The 16,469-nt window shown below is 55.6% G+C and overlaps 1 protein-coding gene and 1 long non-coding RNA gene across 5 annotated transcripts in view; both read right to left on the bottom strand.

Annotated features, from left to right (window-relative positions):
- Window positions 1-464: 464 nt before the first annotated feature.
- LOC138436887 (uncharacterized) lies at window positions 465-5,637 on the bottom strand. The gene is made up of 2 exons (XR_011255657.1): window positions 3,260-5,637; window positions 465-2,050 (listed from the first exon to the last, which is right to left on the bottom strand). It is a non-coding gene; the product is annotated as an uncharacterized lncRNA (long non-coding RNA).
- A 1,612-nt stretch (window positions 5,638-7,249) lies between these two features.
- Window positions 7,250-16,469, bottom strand: part of THAP4 (THAP domain containing 4) — a 35,088-nt gene continuing 25,868 nt past the window's right edge. For all 4 annotated transcript variants that reach the window (XM_069583010.1, XM_069583020.1, XM_069583028.1 and 1 more), the window contains one exon: window positions 7,250-7,506. In XM_069583010.1, coding sequence (XP_069439111.1) covers window positions 7,387-7,506 — 120 coding nt within the window. In that variant the 3' untranslated portion in view covers window positions 7,250-7,386. The remainder of the gene's footprint in view (window positions 7,507-16,469) is intronic.

The following is a 16,469-nucleotide window of genomic DNA, read 5'->3' as shown; positions in this document are numbered from 1 at the left end:
AGCAAGCGATGGGACGAGCAGTCAGCACCCGGAAGAAGACCAGACCAAACCCAGGCAGCACACCAGACGAGACAAGTCACACATGGGTCCAAGAGCAAGTGTGGAAAGTGCCGCAAGTGGCAGGAGCAATGTGTGAGTTTCTTTGTAACTGGGGAGTGGGCAAGCCTTCCTAAATGTGTTTTAAAATCCGAGAACAAGCGGATGTCCCTGGTGGTACAGCGGGTGAGAATCCGCCTGCCAGTGCAGGGGACAGGGGTCTGATCCCGTCTGGGAGGATCCCACACGCCGCAGTGGGGCAGCTACTGAGCGCAGCTCCGCAACAAGAGAAGCTGCCTTAACGAGAAGCCCGGCCTCTGCAGTGAAGAACAGCCCCTGCTCACTGCAGAGAGAGCCTCTGCAACGAGGGAGACGAAGGGCCACTGTGAAAGAGTACATGAGGGTTTAAGAAATAATGAAACATAAAATCCAGGAACAAGAAAAGACAATATATTTGATGGGGAAAAGTGTTTACGACATTTATATATATGTTTATAATATACATATCAATATACTTGATGGGAAAAGTGTTTATGACATTTAACATTTTCAAAAGCTGCTGCAGCCTGAGGCGGGAGGCAGAGGGTGGCGTGCGGGGTGGGGAGGGGAGGGACGGGAGCCATGGGGCTTCTTCCCGGGGTGACAGGCTATCCTGGAAGCAGACAGAGGTGGCAGCTGCACGCACGCGAGTGTACAAGTGCTGCTCAGCCGCACACTCGTGTGGACGCTGTGCAACAGTGAACTTCATGTTGTAACCATGCGTTTCACCTCCATTAAAGGCTGTAGTTTAAAATCAGGAAGATTATTTATAATTCAAACGAACTTACTCAGCCTCAAAAGTCAAGAAGGAAAGACAAAGTTGAAATGCAGACCCAAATTGCCCCAGGACCCCAGCACCCCAGTCCTCACCTACCAGGTCGGCCGCGCCCAGATCTGACCACAGACTCGCTGGGGGCAGGGCACCTCACACTTGCTGTGGGAAGCGAGACAGCACAGTGCCCGTCGGGAAGGGCACCACCTGGACCAGCCCCGCACGTGCTCGCCCTTGGGCTGGTAATGCTACTTTGAGAAACCTGTCCTGAAGATACACTGGCAGAAGCCCAGAGTGACACGCATGTAGTTATTCATCGTGACGGTATTTGATCAGCAAAAGACTGAGACAGCCCAGAGACCCAGCGTCAGGGCGTCTGCTGACAGAGCGCGGCAGGCCGGCCTGGGCGGGCTCTGCACGCACGTGAAGCGGGACGAACCTGGATTTACAGGGTTTCTGTCCTTATTTCTCTGTCTGGCTGCGCTGGGGCCTTGCGGTGGCCGGGCTTTGATCCTCCTCGTGGCGTGTGGGACCTTTGGCCGCAACATTCGGGTTCCCATTTGCAGCGTGTGAGGTCCAGCTCCCTGACCAGGGACGGAACCCAGGCCCTCCGCACCGGGAGCGCAGAGTCCCAGCCCCTTGGCCACCCGGGAATTCCCTGTTTCACGCTGCTGACAACAGGGTCCCATCTGTGTTTTGCATAAGCAAAGCTAACTGAAGCAGTCGACATTAGAGAGAAATGAGTTTGTAGGCTGACTTGGTGACATAAGCAGCCAGAGAAATCAGTTATTCCAACTGTAATAGCTTTTAACATTATATACTCAGTGTGCAAGCTGTAGAAACAATAGCAAAACACTGACTTCAGTTAGTAGTTTATCAACAGTATCACTGTTCTGAGTTAGCCATACGTGTCCCGCGGTGGTGTAGCCGCTCAGGGGTGCCCAACTCTGGGGCCCACGCGCTGCAGCCCCAGGCTCTAGTCCTTAGCACTAGTCGCTCAGTCGTGTCTAACTCTGCAGCATCATGCAGTATAGCTTGCCAGGCTCTTCTGTCCATAGACTTTTTCAAGCAAAGGTACTGGAGCTGGTTGCCTTCTCTTTCTGTGGGGGACCTTTCCGACTCGGCATTTAACCTGGGTCTCCTGTGTCTCCTGCACTGCGGGTGGATTCTTGACCACTGAGCCATCAGGAAGTCCTAAGTATCCTGTAGGAGAAAGTAAATAATGATAAAGAAGATTTTTTTCTTAAAAGAGGTGAAATAGAAGAATTTAAGTAAGAAATTGCATAATCTAAGAATCAGATTGGGAAATGTCAGTGTGGATGCAGTTTTTTTCTCTTTCTTAAAGAATACACGTGTCCCATGCTGGAGCACTAGGGAGTGAAGGGCCGTGTGATGGCTAATAGTTCAGTGAAAGTACCTGAGGAAACTGTGTGAAGGGAGCTGATCCTGCCCAGGCCTCTCACCCCCACCCCTGCGGGAGAGAAGGGAGGTGCCGGGCAGGAAGTGGGCACAGAGGCCATCAGGGTCTCCGTCCGGCTAGCTGTAGGGTCACGTGGGCCCCTGCTTCTGCCACAGAAAGACTGGACTGAGAGTGTTGGGTTTGTAGCAGAAGCAGGAGAGGGAGGCACGGAGTGAGAAGGCTGGTCCCGGGCCAGCCCCGGCGTCCCTGCACGCTTGCGCTAACACTGGACATCAGAGGGAAGACACGAGCGTTTCCACTGGCTCCAGCGTGAACTGTTTCAGAGGAACTGAACCTGAGCCTAACTGGATGGAGGGAAGATTTTCTAAGAGAATTCTGCCACCGAACGTAGGCGTGAGGACAGGCTTAGGAGACGGCCCCTGGGCAGCTCTGCTGAGGTGCTGGTCCAGGTGGGTGGGGTGATCAGCCCCGTGAGGCGGGCGGACACTGCACAGGCAAGCCGCTAGGCAGCCCTTGAGAAGGGCGACCCAGCCTCCAGGCTGCAGGAAGCAGGGCAGAGGAACGAGGGGGCTGGGAATGCCCTCCAGTCCCCGGCCCGCCAGCGGCACGAGTGGGGTATGGAGGGGCGGACAACCAGAGGGCCGTGTGCACTGCCTGCGTCTGTCTCTTATGCCCCAGCTTGTCTGCTCTGCTCTGGGGCTGCCCACCCCTCCCGCACCCGGCTGTGAGAAGGGAGGAGCCTGCAGTGTAGGGGGGAGGGAGTGGACTTCCTTGGTGCTCCCAGGTGCTCTTAGCATCATTCCAGCAACAGAGATGGCTCTGGCCTTAGCCTCCAGGCTGAGCTTGGTCTGACCTTGGAGCTGTGGTCTGGATGTCTGTCTTCCCTGAAATTCATATGTTTAAGTGCTAACCTCAACATCATGGGAGGAGAAGGTGTGGCCTTGGGGGGAGGGGACTATGTCCTAAAGTCACCCTGTGACTGGGACGAGTACCTGCCTGGGTGATCCCAGAGAGCCAGCCCAGCCTTTCCGCACGTGAGGTCCAGTGGGCAGCTGTCCAGGAGAAAAGTCCCTTGTCAGCCGGTCACCAGCACTGTGGTCCTGGGCCTCTAGGACGCTGACAAGTAAATTCCTGTTGCTTAAAATCCAGCCAGTCTGTGGTATTCTTGTTAAAGCAGTCTGAATGGACCAAGTCAGAAAGTTATTACTGAGACGTAGTTCAGTTCAGTTCAGTCGCTCAGTCGTGTCCGACTCTTTGCGACCCCATGAACTGCAGCACGCCAGTCCTCCCTGTCCATCACCAACTCCTGGAGTTCACTCAGACTCACGTCCATAGAGTCAGTGATGCCATCCAGCCATCTCATCCTCGGTCGTCCCCTTCTCCTCCTGCCCTCAATCCCTCCCTACATCAGAGTTCTTTCCAATGAGTCAACTCTTCTCATGAGGTGGCCAAAGTACTGGAGTTTTGGCTTCAGCATCATTCCTTCCAAAGAAATCCCAGGGTTGATCTCCTTCAGAATGGACTGGTTGGATCTCCTTGCAGTCCAAGGGACTCTCAAGAGTCTTCTCCAACACCACAGTTCAAAAGCATCCATTCTTCGGCGCTCAGCTTTCTTCACAGTCCAACTCTCACATCCATACATGACCACAGGAAAAACCATAGCCTTGACTAGACGGACCTTAGTCGGCAAAGTAATGTGTCTCTGCTTTTGAATATACTATCTAGATTGGTCATAACTTTTCTTCCAAGGAGTAAGCGTCTTTTAATTTCATGGCTGCAGTCACCATCTGCAGTGATTTTGGAGCCCCCCCAAAATAAAGTCTGACATTGTTTCCCCATCTATTTGCCATGAGTGACGGGACCGGATGCCATGATCTTCGTTTTCTGAATGTTGAGCTTTAAGCCAACTTTTTCACTCTCCACTTTCATCAAGAGGCTCTTTAGTTCCTCTTCACTTTCTGCCATAAGGGGGGTATCATCTGCATATCTGAGGTTACTGATATTTCTCCCGGCAATCTTGATTCCAGTTTGTGCTTCCTCCAGCCCAGCGTTTCTCATGATGTGCTCTGCATATAAGTTAAATAAGCAGGGTGACAATCTACAGCCTTGACGTATTCCTTTTCCTATTTGGAACCAGTCTGTTATTCCATGTCCAATTCTAACTGTTGCTTCCTGACCTGGATATAGGTTTCTCAAGAGGCAGGTCAAGTGGTCTGGTATTCCCATCTCTTTTAGAATTTTTCACAGTTTACTGTGATCCACACAGTCAAAGGCTCAATTATCTAAGCATGTGGAGGTGGCTGTGAGCTCAGACCTGTGAGTGGACGGTTGGGGCGATGCTGGGGACGCAGGAAGACAGGAGAGCTGTGCAGGAAGCCTCCGCGTTCTTAGAGGAAACCCGAGTGGCCGGAGCCAAGCGCGAGGAGAAACATGGAGGTGTGGGCCTGAAACAATCAACAGCAACTTTTTATCGACAAAATGGGTTCATTCAGGAACAGCAAAGCATCGGGTTTCAGGTCAGAAGCTGGTGAACCACAGGCAAGCCCAGGGAAGAGGAGAGGAAGCTCTTTCACAGGAGGCAGAGGTCGGCGAGGCTGCTGTGAACAGTCCACTGGAGGCGCGCGGGCCTGAAGCCTGGAGGCTTCTCATTGGCTGGGCTGTTGCCGGGCAGGGAGAAACTCTTCCCCCTGCGGGCGGTGACCAGCTTCTGGCTGGAGGCCAGGTGGTCCCCTCCTGTGGGGACATCCAGTAGGGCTGGCTGAGAGCGCCCCCGGGGGCCTGCCCACTCGACATTTTTTTAATTAACTGTGTTGCCCATGCTGTGCAGCTTCTGCGGTTTGAGCTTCCTGCTCAGGGACTGGCCCCAGAACCTGGGCAGTGCCAGTGGGGTCCTAACCCCTGGACCACAAGGGAATCCCTCCCGGCTCCAGCTCAGCATGGCTTCTGTTTACCGACTTGGACAGGTGTAAAGGCCAGTCTGATGAGAACTCAGATGGAAGCGGGGACTTCTGTCAAGAGCTTGGCTGCAGCGTGTCCTAGGCTGCAGGAAGGCAGAGCGTGTGGACAGTGGCCCGGGTGCCTGGCTGGGCATTCCAAGCAAAGCGCAAGCGCCTTGTTCCCCTCGGACAGTTAGAGCCAAGAAGATGTGAAGACAGAGCTGTGAGCCAAGAAGAAAAGTGAAAGTGAAACGGAAGGTGCTCAGTCGTGACTCTGCGACCCCGTGGACTGTAGCCCACCAGGCTCCTCCGTCCATGGGATTCTCCAGGCAAGAGTACTGGAGTGGGTTGCCATTTCTTTCTCCAGGGGATCTTCCCGACCCAGGGATCGAACCCAGGTCTCCCACATTGCAGGCAGACGCTTTAACCTGTGAGCCACCTGGGAAGCCCGTCAGCCAAGAGGAACCAGACCTGGAATTTGGAAAACCCCCAGCCTACTGACATTGAGAGCTCGTTCAGACAGATCACAGTGTGGCCCAACTTGATGAGGAGGCTGGTGCTGGTCAGCGACAAACAAGTCCCCCAGACGGCAGGGTGACAAGCAGCCACCTAACCCGAAGTCAGGGCCTAACATCCAGACTATGGAGAAATGATTCCCGAGGCATGTCAGAGACTGTGCAGTGGGGTGTCCGTCCACGGGGCCCAGAGGATAAGGCTGTGCCTGCCCCCCATAGTCCTGTGGACGGCAAAGGTGGCTGCCCCCCGGAGGGGGTGTCTGTCTCCGCCAGCGTGCAGGACGCAACAGCCCTGGGGCCTTGCTGGTAGCTGTTGTGTTGTTACGTTGTGTCTGACTCTTTGCGACCCCACGGACGGCCTTGCTACCTTCCCTGGACCCTGAAGGATGGGGCCTCCTGGAGCCTCAGGTTCACGACCTTGGCAGAGCCCCACCAGGGGCACCCCAGATGGGGGCTCAGGGAGGACAGGACCCCACGAAGGAGGGGGAGCTGCTGCGGCCCAGCCATGGGGCGGGGCCAGAGTGGGGCCCGGGGGACAGGCCTGGGCCAGGGGGACCCTGCAGCCTTGAGTTCCTCGCACACCAGGCACTGGCAACTCCAGCGCCCGCGACGCCTGTGCCCCTGGGTGCGTGACAGCCGTGTGGCTGCAGCGCGGACCCCCGCCCTCGGCACAGCCGCCCTTGCCCCATGTCTACTTACGCTCCTGGTGAAACCAGCTGTGCCCCCGCCCCCTCCAAGAGGGCGAAACAGGAAGGAGGAGGGTGCGGCGGAGGCCGAGCCATGGAGAAGAAGAGAGAGGCTTTTTTTGCTTTTGCACACAGGCTGAAGCGTTTCAAACGGCACAGTGTGGAATTCACCGTGAGACGCTTCAGCCACCAGATGGGAGAGAGCACACGCGCCACGGGCGTGGGGCCCGTGCTGGCGGGCGCGGGGCGAGGGCCAGTGTGTGTGTGGAAGATTCCACTGTAAATTAGACACAGGAAGAAACGAAGGTGTGTGTTAGTGAGAATCAGCTCACATCTACGTAACGACGCTTAGGCTCACAGCCCCCTTCGTGCCTTGGGAACGCCCTCTGTCCACTAGGAAATGGGGGTCTTATGTGCTCAGCTCTTAAACAAAACCTCTGTCTTCAGCTTATTACTGACTACCAGATGCTCGTAAGTGTTTTGGTGGTGGTGTAGCTGCTAAGTTGTGTCCGGCTCTGGCAATCCCATGGACTGTAGCCCACCAGCTCCTCTGTCCATGTGATTTTCCAGGCAAGAATACTGGAGTGAGTTGCCATCTCCATTTCCAGGGGACCTTCCCGACCCAGGAATTGAACCCAGGCCTCCTGCATCGCAGGGGGATTCCTGCGTCGCAGGCGGGCTCTTTACTGACTGAGCTATGGCGTAAGCATATTGTCAAAACTGCAGGAAAAAATGAGAACGTCACCCTTTCTAAAGTTTTTAGGGAAGACTCTGGAAACAAAGAATCACCAGCAGATGAAAGAAATGTAGTCTGCGCAAGTGACAACATTGACGGTGCTCACCCATAAAAATAAAGGCCTTTTATTTGGTTTCTCTACGTCATTACAGGAGCCGAGGCCACACCCTCGACCCACGGCACCCGACCTGTGGCCACGCCCACGCCTGCAGTGCAGCGTCCCCAGGCAGGCAGCTCCACCCGGGGTCACGGGGTCACCTTCTTGTATGTGACGTGCAGGTGTTGAGTCAAGGGCTGCGTAGTGGTTGCCATGGAGACTGTCTGTTCAAGTTTGCCTTCGGAATTCAGCCTGAATTTTCGGGTAATCTGAGCAGAAGAAAACAAACATTTTGGTTTTTATCGTCCAAAGATTCCACAAGGGCTGCCGGGCCAGCACAGGCCACGTGCTCCTGCAGTGGCCGCGACACCCACCTCGGCGGTCAGGGGCCCGCGAGCCGGGCAGCGGCCCTGCCAGGGGGCAACAGACCCTCAGCTGGCAGCCCCGACGGGCGTCCTGAGCCCCGGCTTGCGCCCTCCGCCGCCCCCCCGGCTGCCCCGGGACGCTGGAGGTCGGCACGGGCACTGTCCTGCTGCCTGGCCACAGGCTCACCCCAGGGTGTCCTTTCGGCCCCTCCTGCCGCCTCCGCACGGCTGCCACGGAAGCCGGAGGTGGGGACCCGCTCCACCAGCACCAGACCTCCCAGAAGAACACAGGGCCGGGCAACCGAGCCCGGAAGGGAACCGGGGCCCAGGCCTGCTACCACGGCGTCCAGGTGGCGCCAGGGGTGAGGAGCCTGCCTGCCGACACAGGAGGCGGAAAGGCCGCTACCAGCAGCAGAGCACCCCCAGCTGGGGTCACCTGGTGCCGAGTGGGGCTGGGGACGCCCGAGCGCCACAGCAGGCGTGCTGGCCAGGCCAGGCAACTGCTTCTCACTCACCAGCCCTCCACAGGGAGAAGAGCAAAGCCAGATTTCAGAGAGTCCACTTAAAGGCCTCAGAGAACCAGCCGGGCTGCAAGGCCACGGTCTCAGGCAGAAGGGTCTCAGGCCACCTTCTCCTTCTGCTCCAGGAGACAGCCTGGAGCAGCTGCCCCCAAGGCCTGAGTGGAGGCCGCCTGGAGCCTGGGGAGCAGGCGGGGGCACCCGAGGCCCGGGGCTGCGCGGCACAGGTCGGGACCCCCGCAGGGCTGCAGCCCGGAGTCAGAGTTACCCAGAAACACACGGGCAGCTCTGTCTCTAGTGAGCAGGAGCCGCCCTTCCTGGCCCACCTGGGAGAAGCAGGGGTCTGCTGGCTGCGGGAGGTAACATCTAGCAAAGCCTCAGGTACACACTGTTCCCATACACAAGTCTGCCATTCAGGGAAGTCACGGAAGGGAAGGGACCAGAGGAGAACGGAGGGACATCCTCAAAGCCATGAAAGTGAGCATACCCCTGGTGCTGTGGCTGCAAAACATCCTTCAAAGATGACACCAAAACAGACACTTTCAGAGATCCAGAGAACTCACCACCAGGAGGACCCCCATCTTCCTCACAGAAGACACTAGAGGAAGTTCTTCAGGTTTTACAGAGTGAGGCGGGGAGCCTGTGACACACAGTCAGACCCCTGTGTGGCCTCCTGTTTGCCTGAGGGCAGCAGAGGCCACACGGTCAGGGGTCCAGGCCCACCCCCTCCAGGCTGCGGGAGAGGCGGGGGCTCAGGCATGACCCACACCTGCGGCCTCGGAATCGGCCCCCTGCACCCAGTACAGCAGCCCCCGTTCCAGATCCATCAGCCCCAGGGCCCTGGACACCCACGGGCACCATGGGACATGCCCCTGGCCCTCCCACTGGCCACCCGCTGCCGTACTGCAGGCAGGGCACAGGGGGATGCAGGTGGGCCCCATGCTGCGGGCCTTCCCAGGGCAAAGGGGAGGCGTCTGCTCATCTGCCACACAGAGCCTGCCCAACGGGCTGAGGCAGCGTCTGGCTTCTCAGCAGGGGCGGGGTGCCCAGCACCCGTAGTCTTGTCTCCGCGCTGCTGCAACGGCGTGTGGCCACACCACGTGGACACAGCCCGCTTCACTGATGGAGACCCGTGTAGCCTCTCCTGTGGTCTTCAGCTGGAAGCTGTGAACACCCAGTAGTAGCCCCCTCATCCCAGAGCCCGTTGCCAGGCAGCAGGAAGCGGGAGACAGTCCTGGGGGGCCCTCAGCCCCAGGCCCCACCGAGGAGGGTGAGGGACGGCTGCCTACCCGGGAGCGCACTTGGGGCTCTGCTCACGTGGCCCACCACCAAGCAGGGCTGCAGGGATCACCTGCTCGGCTCCTCTGGGCTTTGTGGCCCCTTGGATGAAATTTCTTGTGCTGTTTTCCTCTTCAAATGGAAGTTCTTCGAACAACCCGCAGTTGGGGCCAGTTGTACCTTACATCTCTCGTGCCCCACGGCCAGTGCGGGGCTCGCCAGCAGCAACGGGCAGTCACCCCACGTTTCCGCTCAGGGTGAGGACCGCTCTGGGCTGCAGACTGACCTCCTTCAAACAAGGCAAGGGGGAAGCAGCTGTCTGCCTCTACAGCCTCAAAGCGGAGCTTGTTCAGGCTCCAGGGTGCCCGGGGCCGTGGGGGCCTCCTTCTGCAGAGAACGCTGCCCAGCTGGGAGCTCAACTCCACTGGCAGACGATGGGCCAGCAGGCCCGGGAGCCTCAGAGGCGCAGGAAGAGAGTCACTGCGACGCCGACGCGCATGCCCATGTCAGCCAAGCAAGCGCGGCCTCCACGGCACAGCCCCAGAGACGCGACTGCGAAGGTGAGCCTGACTCCGGAACTCCTCAGCGTTCGACGCTTTCTCAGAGTGGCTTCTCTTCCTGCCATGTCCTGTCCACACAAAGGCTTTAGCGCAGCCGATGGAGCAGAAGTAGGCACTTTTCTGGAACTCCTTTGCTTTCCCTGATCCAGCGAATGTTGGCAAATTGATCACCGGTTCCTCTGCCTTTTCTAAATCCAGCTTGAACATCTGGAAGTTCTTGGTTCACGTATTGTTGAAGCTTAGTTTCAAGGATTTTGAGCATTACTTTGCTAGCATGTGAAATGAGCACAATTGTCTGGTAATTTGAACACACTCTGGCATTGCCCTTCTTAGGGACTAGAATGAAAATTGACCTTTTCCAGTCCTGTGGCCACTGCTGAGTTTTCCAAATTTGCTGGTATATTGAGTAGAGCACTTTCACAGCATCATCTTTTATTATTTGAAATAGCTCAGGTGGAATTCCATCACCTCCACTAGCTTTGTTCATAGTGATGCTTCCTAAGGCCCACTTGACTTCGCATTCCAGGATGTCTGGCTCTAGATGAGTGATCACACCGCTGTGGTTATCTGGGTCATGAAGATCTTTTCTGTACAGGTCTTCTCTATATTCTTGCCTCCTCTTCATAATCTCTTCTGCTTCTGTTAGGTCTTTATCATTTCTGCCCTTTATTGAGCCCATCTTCTCATGAACTCGTCCCTTGGTATCTCTAATTTTCTTGAAGAGGTCTCTGGTCTTTCCCATTCTATTGTTTTCCTCTATTTCTTTGCATTGTTCACTTAAGGCTTTCTTATCTCTCCTTGCTATCCTTTGAAACTCTGCATTCAGATGGGTGTATCTTTCCCTTTCTCTTTTGCTTTTAACTTCTCTTCTTTTCTCAGCTATTTGTAAGGCAGGTCAAGAAGAATAGTTAGAACCAGACATGAAACAGTGGGCAAGTTCGAAAAGGCGTATTACAAGGCTGTATATTGTCATCGTGCTTATTTAACATCATGCAAAATGCTGGGCTGCATGAGTCACAAGCTGGAGTCAAGCTTGCCAGGAGAAACAGCCACCTCAGACACGCAGGTGACGCCGCCCTAACTGCAGAGAGTGAAGAGGAGCTGAAGAGCCTCTGGATGAGGGTGAAAGAGGAGAGTGAAAAAGCCGGCTTAAACCTGACACCGAATAAGAGAAAGTAGAAACAGTGACAGAGTTCATTGTCTTGGGCTTCAAAATCACTGTGGATGGTGACTGCAGCCATAGAATTAAAAGTCACTTGCTCCTTGGAAGAAAAGCTACGACAAACCTAGACAGTGCTTTAAAAAGCAGAGACATCATTTTGCCAACAAAGGTCCGTCTAGTCAAGGCTCTGGTTTTCCCAGTGGCTGTGTACAGAACTGAGCGTTGGACCATAAAGAGGGGTGAGCGCCAAAGAATTGATACTTTTGAACTGTGGTGCTGGAGAAGACTCCTGAGAGTCCCTTGGATTGCAAGGAGATCCAACCAGTCCATCCTAAAGGAGATCGGCCCTGAATGTTCACTGGAAGGACTGATGCTGAAGCTGAAGCTCCAATACTTTGGCCACCTGATAGGAAGAGCCGACTCACTGGAAAAGACCCTGATGCTGGGAAAGACTGAAGGCAGGAGGAGAAGGGGACAGAGGATGAGATGGTGGTAGGGCCCCACTGACTCAGTGGACATGAGTTTGAGCGTGCTCTGGGAGAGTGCAGGATAGGGGGGCCTGCCCTGCTGCAGTGCATGGGTTTGAAAGAGCTGCATGGGACTTCGTGACCGAGTGGCACCAGTGTCTTGTCCAGCAGGAAAAACGTGGAGGAGGACAGGCTGGGAGAGGGCAGGATAGATTTGATTTCATTCTAGGTCCTGAAATAAACCAGGAAGCCACCCCACACGACGCGTGAGGTGTAAGTGAGGGCTGAGCCGTGGAGAGAGGAGCTGGTGCACATGGGGGCCAGCTGCCGGAGGACTCGTGCGAGCCGCAGAGTTTCTCTCCCTGGTGAGCCCCAACACCCGCTCCTTCCCCCGCTCTGCCCCCGCTTTACTGAGCTGAGACTGACATGTGACACTGTTCAGGTTCAAGTTTAGACGTGATCGCTCCACACGTGTATACGGCCCAATGTTTACCACAATGTGGTTAGTTAGCACATCTTTCCTGGGTGTGGTGAGGTCGTTTAAGGTCCACTCTCTTAGCAAACTTCACGAATGGAATGGAGTACTGTTACCTGCCGCCCCGTGCTGTCCGCGGCACGCCCAGAGCCGACTCATTTCCCACCTGGAAGCTCACAGCCACTGAGTAACGTCTGTCCACTGCTCCCACCTTCCTGTCTATTTCTGTGAGTTTCCTTTTTAAAATTCCATTTTTAAATGCAATCATGCAGCACCTGTCTTCACATTCCACCTAATACGACATCCTCGAGGCTTGTCTGTCCTGCTGCAAATGGCATTTTCCGTGGCCGCGGCACACTCCCCAGTGGCGTGCGGATGACGCGCCGTCCCTGTCGTCCACTCACCTGCGGACGCAGCGGCGTCTCCTCACCTTGGCATCATGTGGGCTCCCACCCTGGAGAAGGCGCGCCCTTGCCCCAGCAGGTGTGGTGAGCACAATCTGTTCTACAGCCGTGGAGACAGCTCCTGACTATAACCACCCCCTCCCCCAAGGCCGGCAGGACCGGCGACCCCTGCAGGGGAGTGCTGAGAGGCAGCGGGAGCAGACGGGAAGGAGGCCCAGGGCCAGGAAGGGGAGAAGCAGCAGCTGCAGAGAGAAGAGCCCAGGCAATGGAGCGGCAGAGGAGACAGGCGGAGACTGGGGCGATACTGAGAAGCCTGCGTGTCTAACGGCAGCTGCGCAGGGAAGACGGTCACAGCGCCGCAGGAAACTGCAGCAGCGACAGCTGGCAACCCCCACACCTGGCAAGACACGGCACAGGCGTTACAGGCCTGGGCTCCCACGTGCAGACAGAGGCGGGCGGCCCTCGGGGCCCTCCTCTCCAGGGGCTCCCGGGGGCTAACAGGCCAACGCCCCTTCCCCCTGCTTCGTATTTCCTCCTGCCCCTGTCAGGAGCCAGACGGCAAAGGCTGGCTCAGAAATAGTGGCACCAATGGGAAATCAGCCAGTGGCTGCACACGGTGGGAGGCTCAGGAGAGACCCGGGCAGACCTGAAGTTCACCCTGTGGGTACCTCGTCAGCACAGAGATGCCAACGCTTACGAGAGGCCCAGAGGGCCAACAAGACCAGCAACGCACCCAGCGGCCGCCGAAGAGGGGTCTCGCCTCCAGGCCCCACACAAGCAGACCCAGACGCCCAGTGTTCAGAAAGAACACAACCACAGTGCACATGAAGCAACAGGGAGGTCCAGCCCATTTGAAGGGAAAATAACCACAGAAACTGCTCGACAAACAAATGCCAGGATCCCAAAGATGCTCCAAGAACTGAAGGGAGATGTGGGGAAGCTCAAGAAAGCAGCGTATGAACAAACTAAAATACTGATAAAGAGACAGAAAACGAAGCCAAGAAAAAGCTCTGAGGCTGAAAAGACGGTTACACGAAAAGTTCACCCAAGGGGCCTGGAGGCGGCCGAGCAGGCAGACGCAGCAGTAGACGCGGTGGCGGACAGGCTCGGCTGCCGGAGCAGAGGGAAGGCAGGCCGGGAAGATGCGGCGGCCGATCTGCAGGTCTCGGAGGTGCTGCGCGTCTGACCGAGTGGAGGCCTGTGGTGACCTCAAGCCGTCTTCCCAAACACATTTGCTCACTTTGGTTACGTTTTCTCTTTCAGTATTTCTCACACTTCAAATTTTTTCATTATTATGGAGCTTGCGGTGGTATCTGTGATCAGGGACCTCTGATGTCACAGCTATGACTTGCTGGAGGGTCAGATGGCGGCATTTTTAGCAGTGAGGCATACGCATGCGTTCAGACATCACGCTGTTGCACACTTAACAGAGTCACTGTGCGCACCGGGGAAGCAGAGATCCTGGGCACCTCGCTTTACTGCGACACGGCCTTTTCTGAGGCGGTCGGGGCTGGACTGCAGCCTCTCCAAGCTGGGCCTATGAACAGAAGCTTGCAGAGAGCCCGGGGAACACTACCAGGACGAGCTCTGACACACATAGACACACACAACCTAATCTAAAGCCCAAACCAGAGAATCTCAAAAGCAGCAAGAGAAGAGCAACTTGTCAGAGACAGGGTGTCCTCACTCACACTGTTGGCAGCCCCTCGCCAGGAAGCCTGGAGGCCAGCAGCAGTGAGCCAACACAAGCAAAGTCCTGAGAGAGGACGCTGTCGCCAGAGAACCCTGTGTCCAGTGCAACTGTCCTTTAAAGGGAGGGAGCCATCAGGACGTCCTCAGGCCATGAGCTGAGGGGACTCTCCCCAGCAGATGGCCGCTGCACGCGGTCCTGCAGGCGAAATGCAAGGACAGCGGACACGACCTGGAGAGACAGACAAAGCTGTCAGTAGAGGGAAACGCGCAGTGAGGCACGAGAGCGGCTACGCAGCAACTTCAGGCCAGTCACATGCGGTCCCCACCGTAACCACAAAGGAGATAGCCACAGTGTATACACAAAAGGAGACGAGAAGGGAATCGAAACATTTCAACATAGAAAATCAATTGGACACGGAAGATAGTATGCAGGAAACGAAGGACAAAAAGGCCATGAGGTATATCAGAAAAGCACAGCACGATGACAGAAGTCCCTCCATTACCAGGGGTTATTTTAAATGTAAATGGTTAAACTCTCCAATCAAAAGACAGAGACTGGAAGAATGGGCAAAAGCATGCTGTCTACAAGAGACCAGCATTAGATCCAAAGACACCAAGAGGCTTAAGGTGAAATGATGGAAAAAAAGACATTTCATGCAGTCACGAAGAGACAGCAAGAGCAACTATGCCAGCCTCAGACAAAGCAGACAAGCGGGTTACGAGAGACAAAGATGGGCAGCCGTACTAGTCACGGGCTCCAAGAGCAGGGAGATGTGCGGAGCGCAAAGTGACAGAACCACAGGGAGAAACGGACGGGGCGGCAGCAGTGTGCACGACGGGCGGAACCACGGGCGGAACCACGGGCGGGCAGCAGGCTGTGCCGACAGCGCGACGCGCCACTCACGCGCACGGGCGCTGCTCCAGGGCAACCCTGAAACGCGGAGGCCGGCCGCTCGCTCAGTCGCGTCTGACTCTTGTGACCCCAGGGACTGCAGCCAGGCTCCTCTGTCCATGGGATTCTCCAGGCAAGAATACCGGAGAGGGTGGCCATGCCCTTCTCCAGGGGGTCTTCCCAGCCCAGGGACTGGACCTGGGTCTCCTGCCTTGCAGTCAGATTCGTTACCATCAGAGCCACCAGGAAGCTCCGGGACACACCACATGTTTAGTGAAAAATAAACCCTCAATGCATTTAAAACGACAGACATCATACAAAGTATCTTCTCCAATTACAATGGGACAAAATTAGAAATCAGTAAGAGGGAAACTAGAGAAATGACAAGCCCGTGGAAATCAAACAGCACTCAAAAGGACCAGAGGATCAAAGAAGAAACCAAAGAAGGGAAGTCAGAACATGCTTGAGATGACTGAGAACAAAGCCACAACATATCAACACTGAAGGGACTCAGCAAAAGCAGTGCCGAGCGGGAAATGCATACGCCACGCGCTTGCATTTTTAAAATGAAGAAAGATCTCCAGTCGATAATCTCACTTTACAACTTAAGGGACTAGAAAAATAAGAAGACACTAACACCCACAGCTAACAGAAGTGAGGAAATAATAAAGATATGAGCAGAGGTAAGTAGAGAACAGAATATAACTGAGTGAAAGTTGCTTCTTCAGAAAGATCGACAAAAACGACACAGCTTTAGCTCAGTGGACAAAGAGAACCAGACGGGAGACTCACACTGCTCAGCTCAGAGACTGCACTGGGCGCTCTGCTGCCACGTGGGCAGGAACGAGGGTTACCAGAGCATATGAGCAGACCAGGCTCAGACCCCTGAGAACAGAGAGCCCACCAAGCCTGAACCGTGAAGGGAGAGAGACCCTAACAGACCTGCACCGTGCGCGGAGACGGGACAGTGATAAAAACCTGCTGACAAAGGAGAGCCCTAGGTCTGATGGCCTCGTGGTGAAAGGTCAGTGATCTAAACGTGCAGAGGACTGACACCAGGGCATCCCTGGCGGTGAAAGCCCCCATGCTCCCAGCGCCAGGGCCTAGGCTCGGTCCCTGCATGCTGCAAGGGAGACCCGAGATCCCCCATGCCACAGCTGAGACCCAGCACAGTCAAAAAAAACCCACCTTTCTCAAACCGTGTAAAAAAATAAAGACGAGGGACTACTTCCTAACTCATTCTAAGAGGCCAGAACTGCCCTAATATCAAAGCCAGACACAGACAACAAGCAAACTACAAACCAACATCCCTTACGCACACCGAAACAAAAATCCCCAACAAAATAAGCAAATTAAACTCAGCCGGGTAGTAAAAGGGTTACACACCGCGACCAAGTGTGGTTTATTCCTGGAATGCAA

Source organism: Ovis canadensis, chromosome 1, assembly GCF_042477335.2.
Source record: "Ovis canadensis isolate MfBH-ARS-UI-01 breed Bighorn chromosome 1, ARS-UI_OviCan_v2, whole genome shotgun sequence".
NCBI lineage: Eukaryota > Metazoa > Chordata > Mammalia > Artiodactyla > Bovidae > Ovis > Ovis canadensis.
Note: the sequence above shows the minus strand (reverse complement) of the source record. Positions and strands in the feature narration are given on the sequence as shown.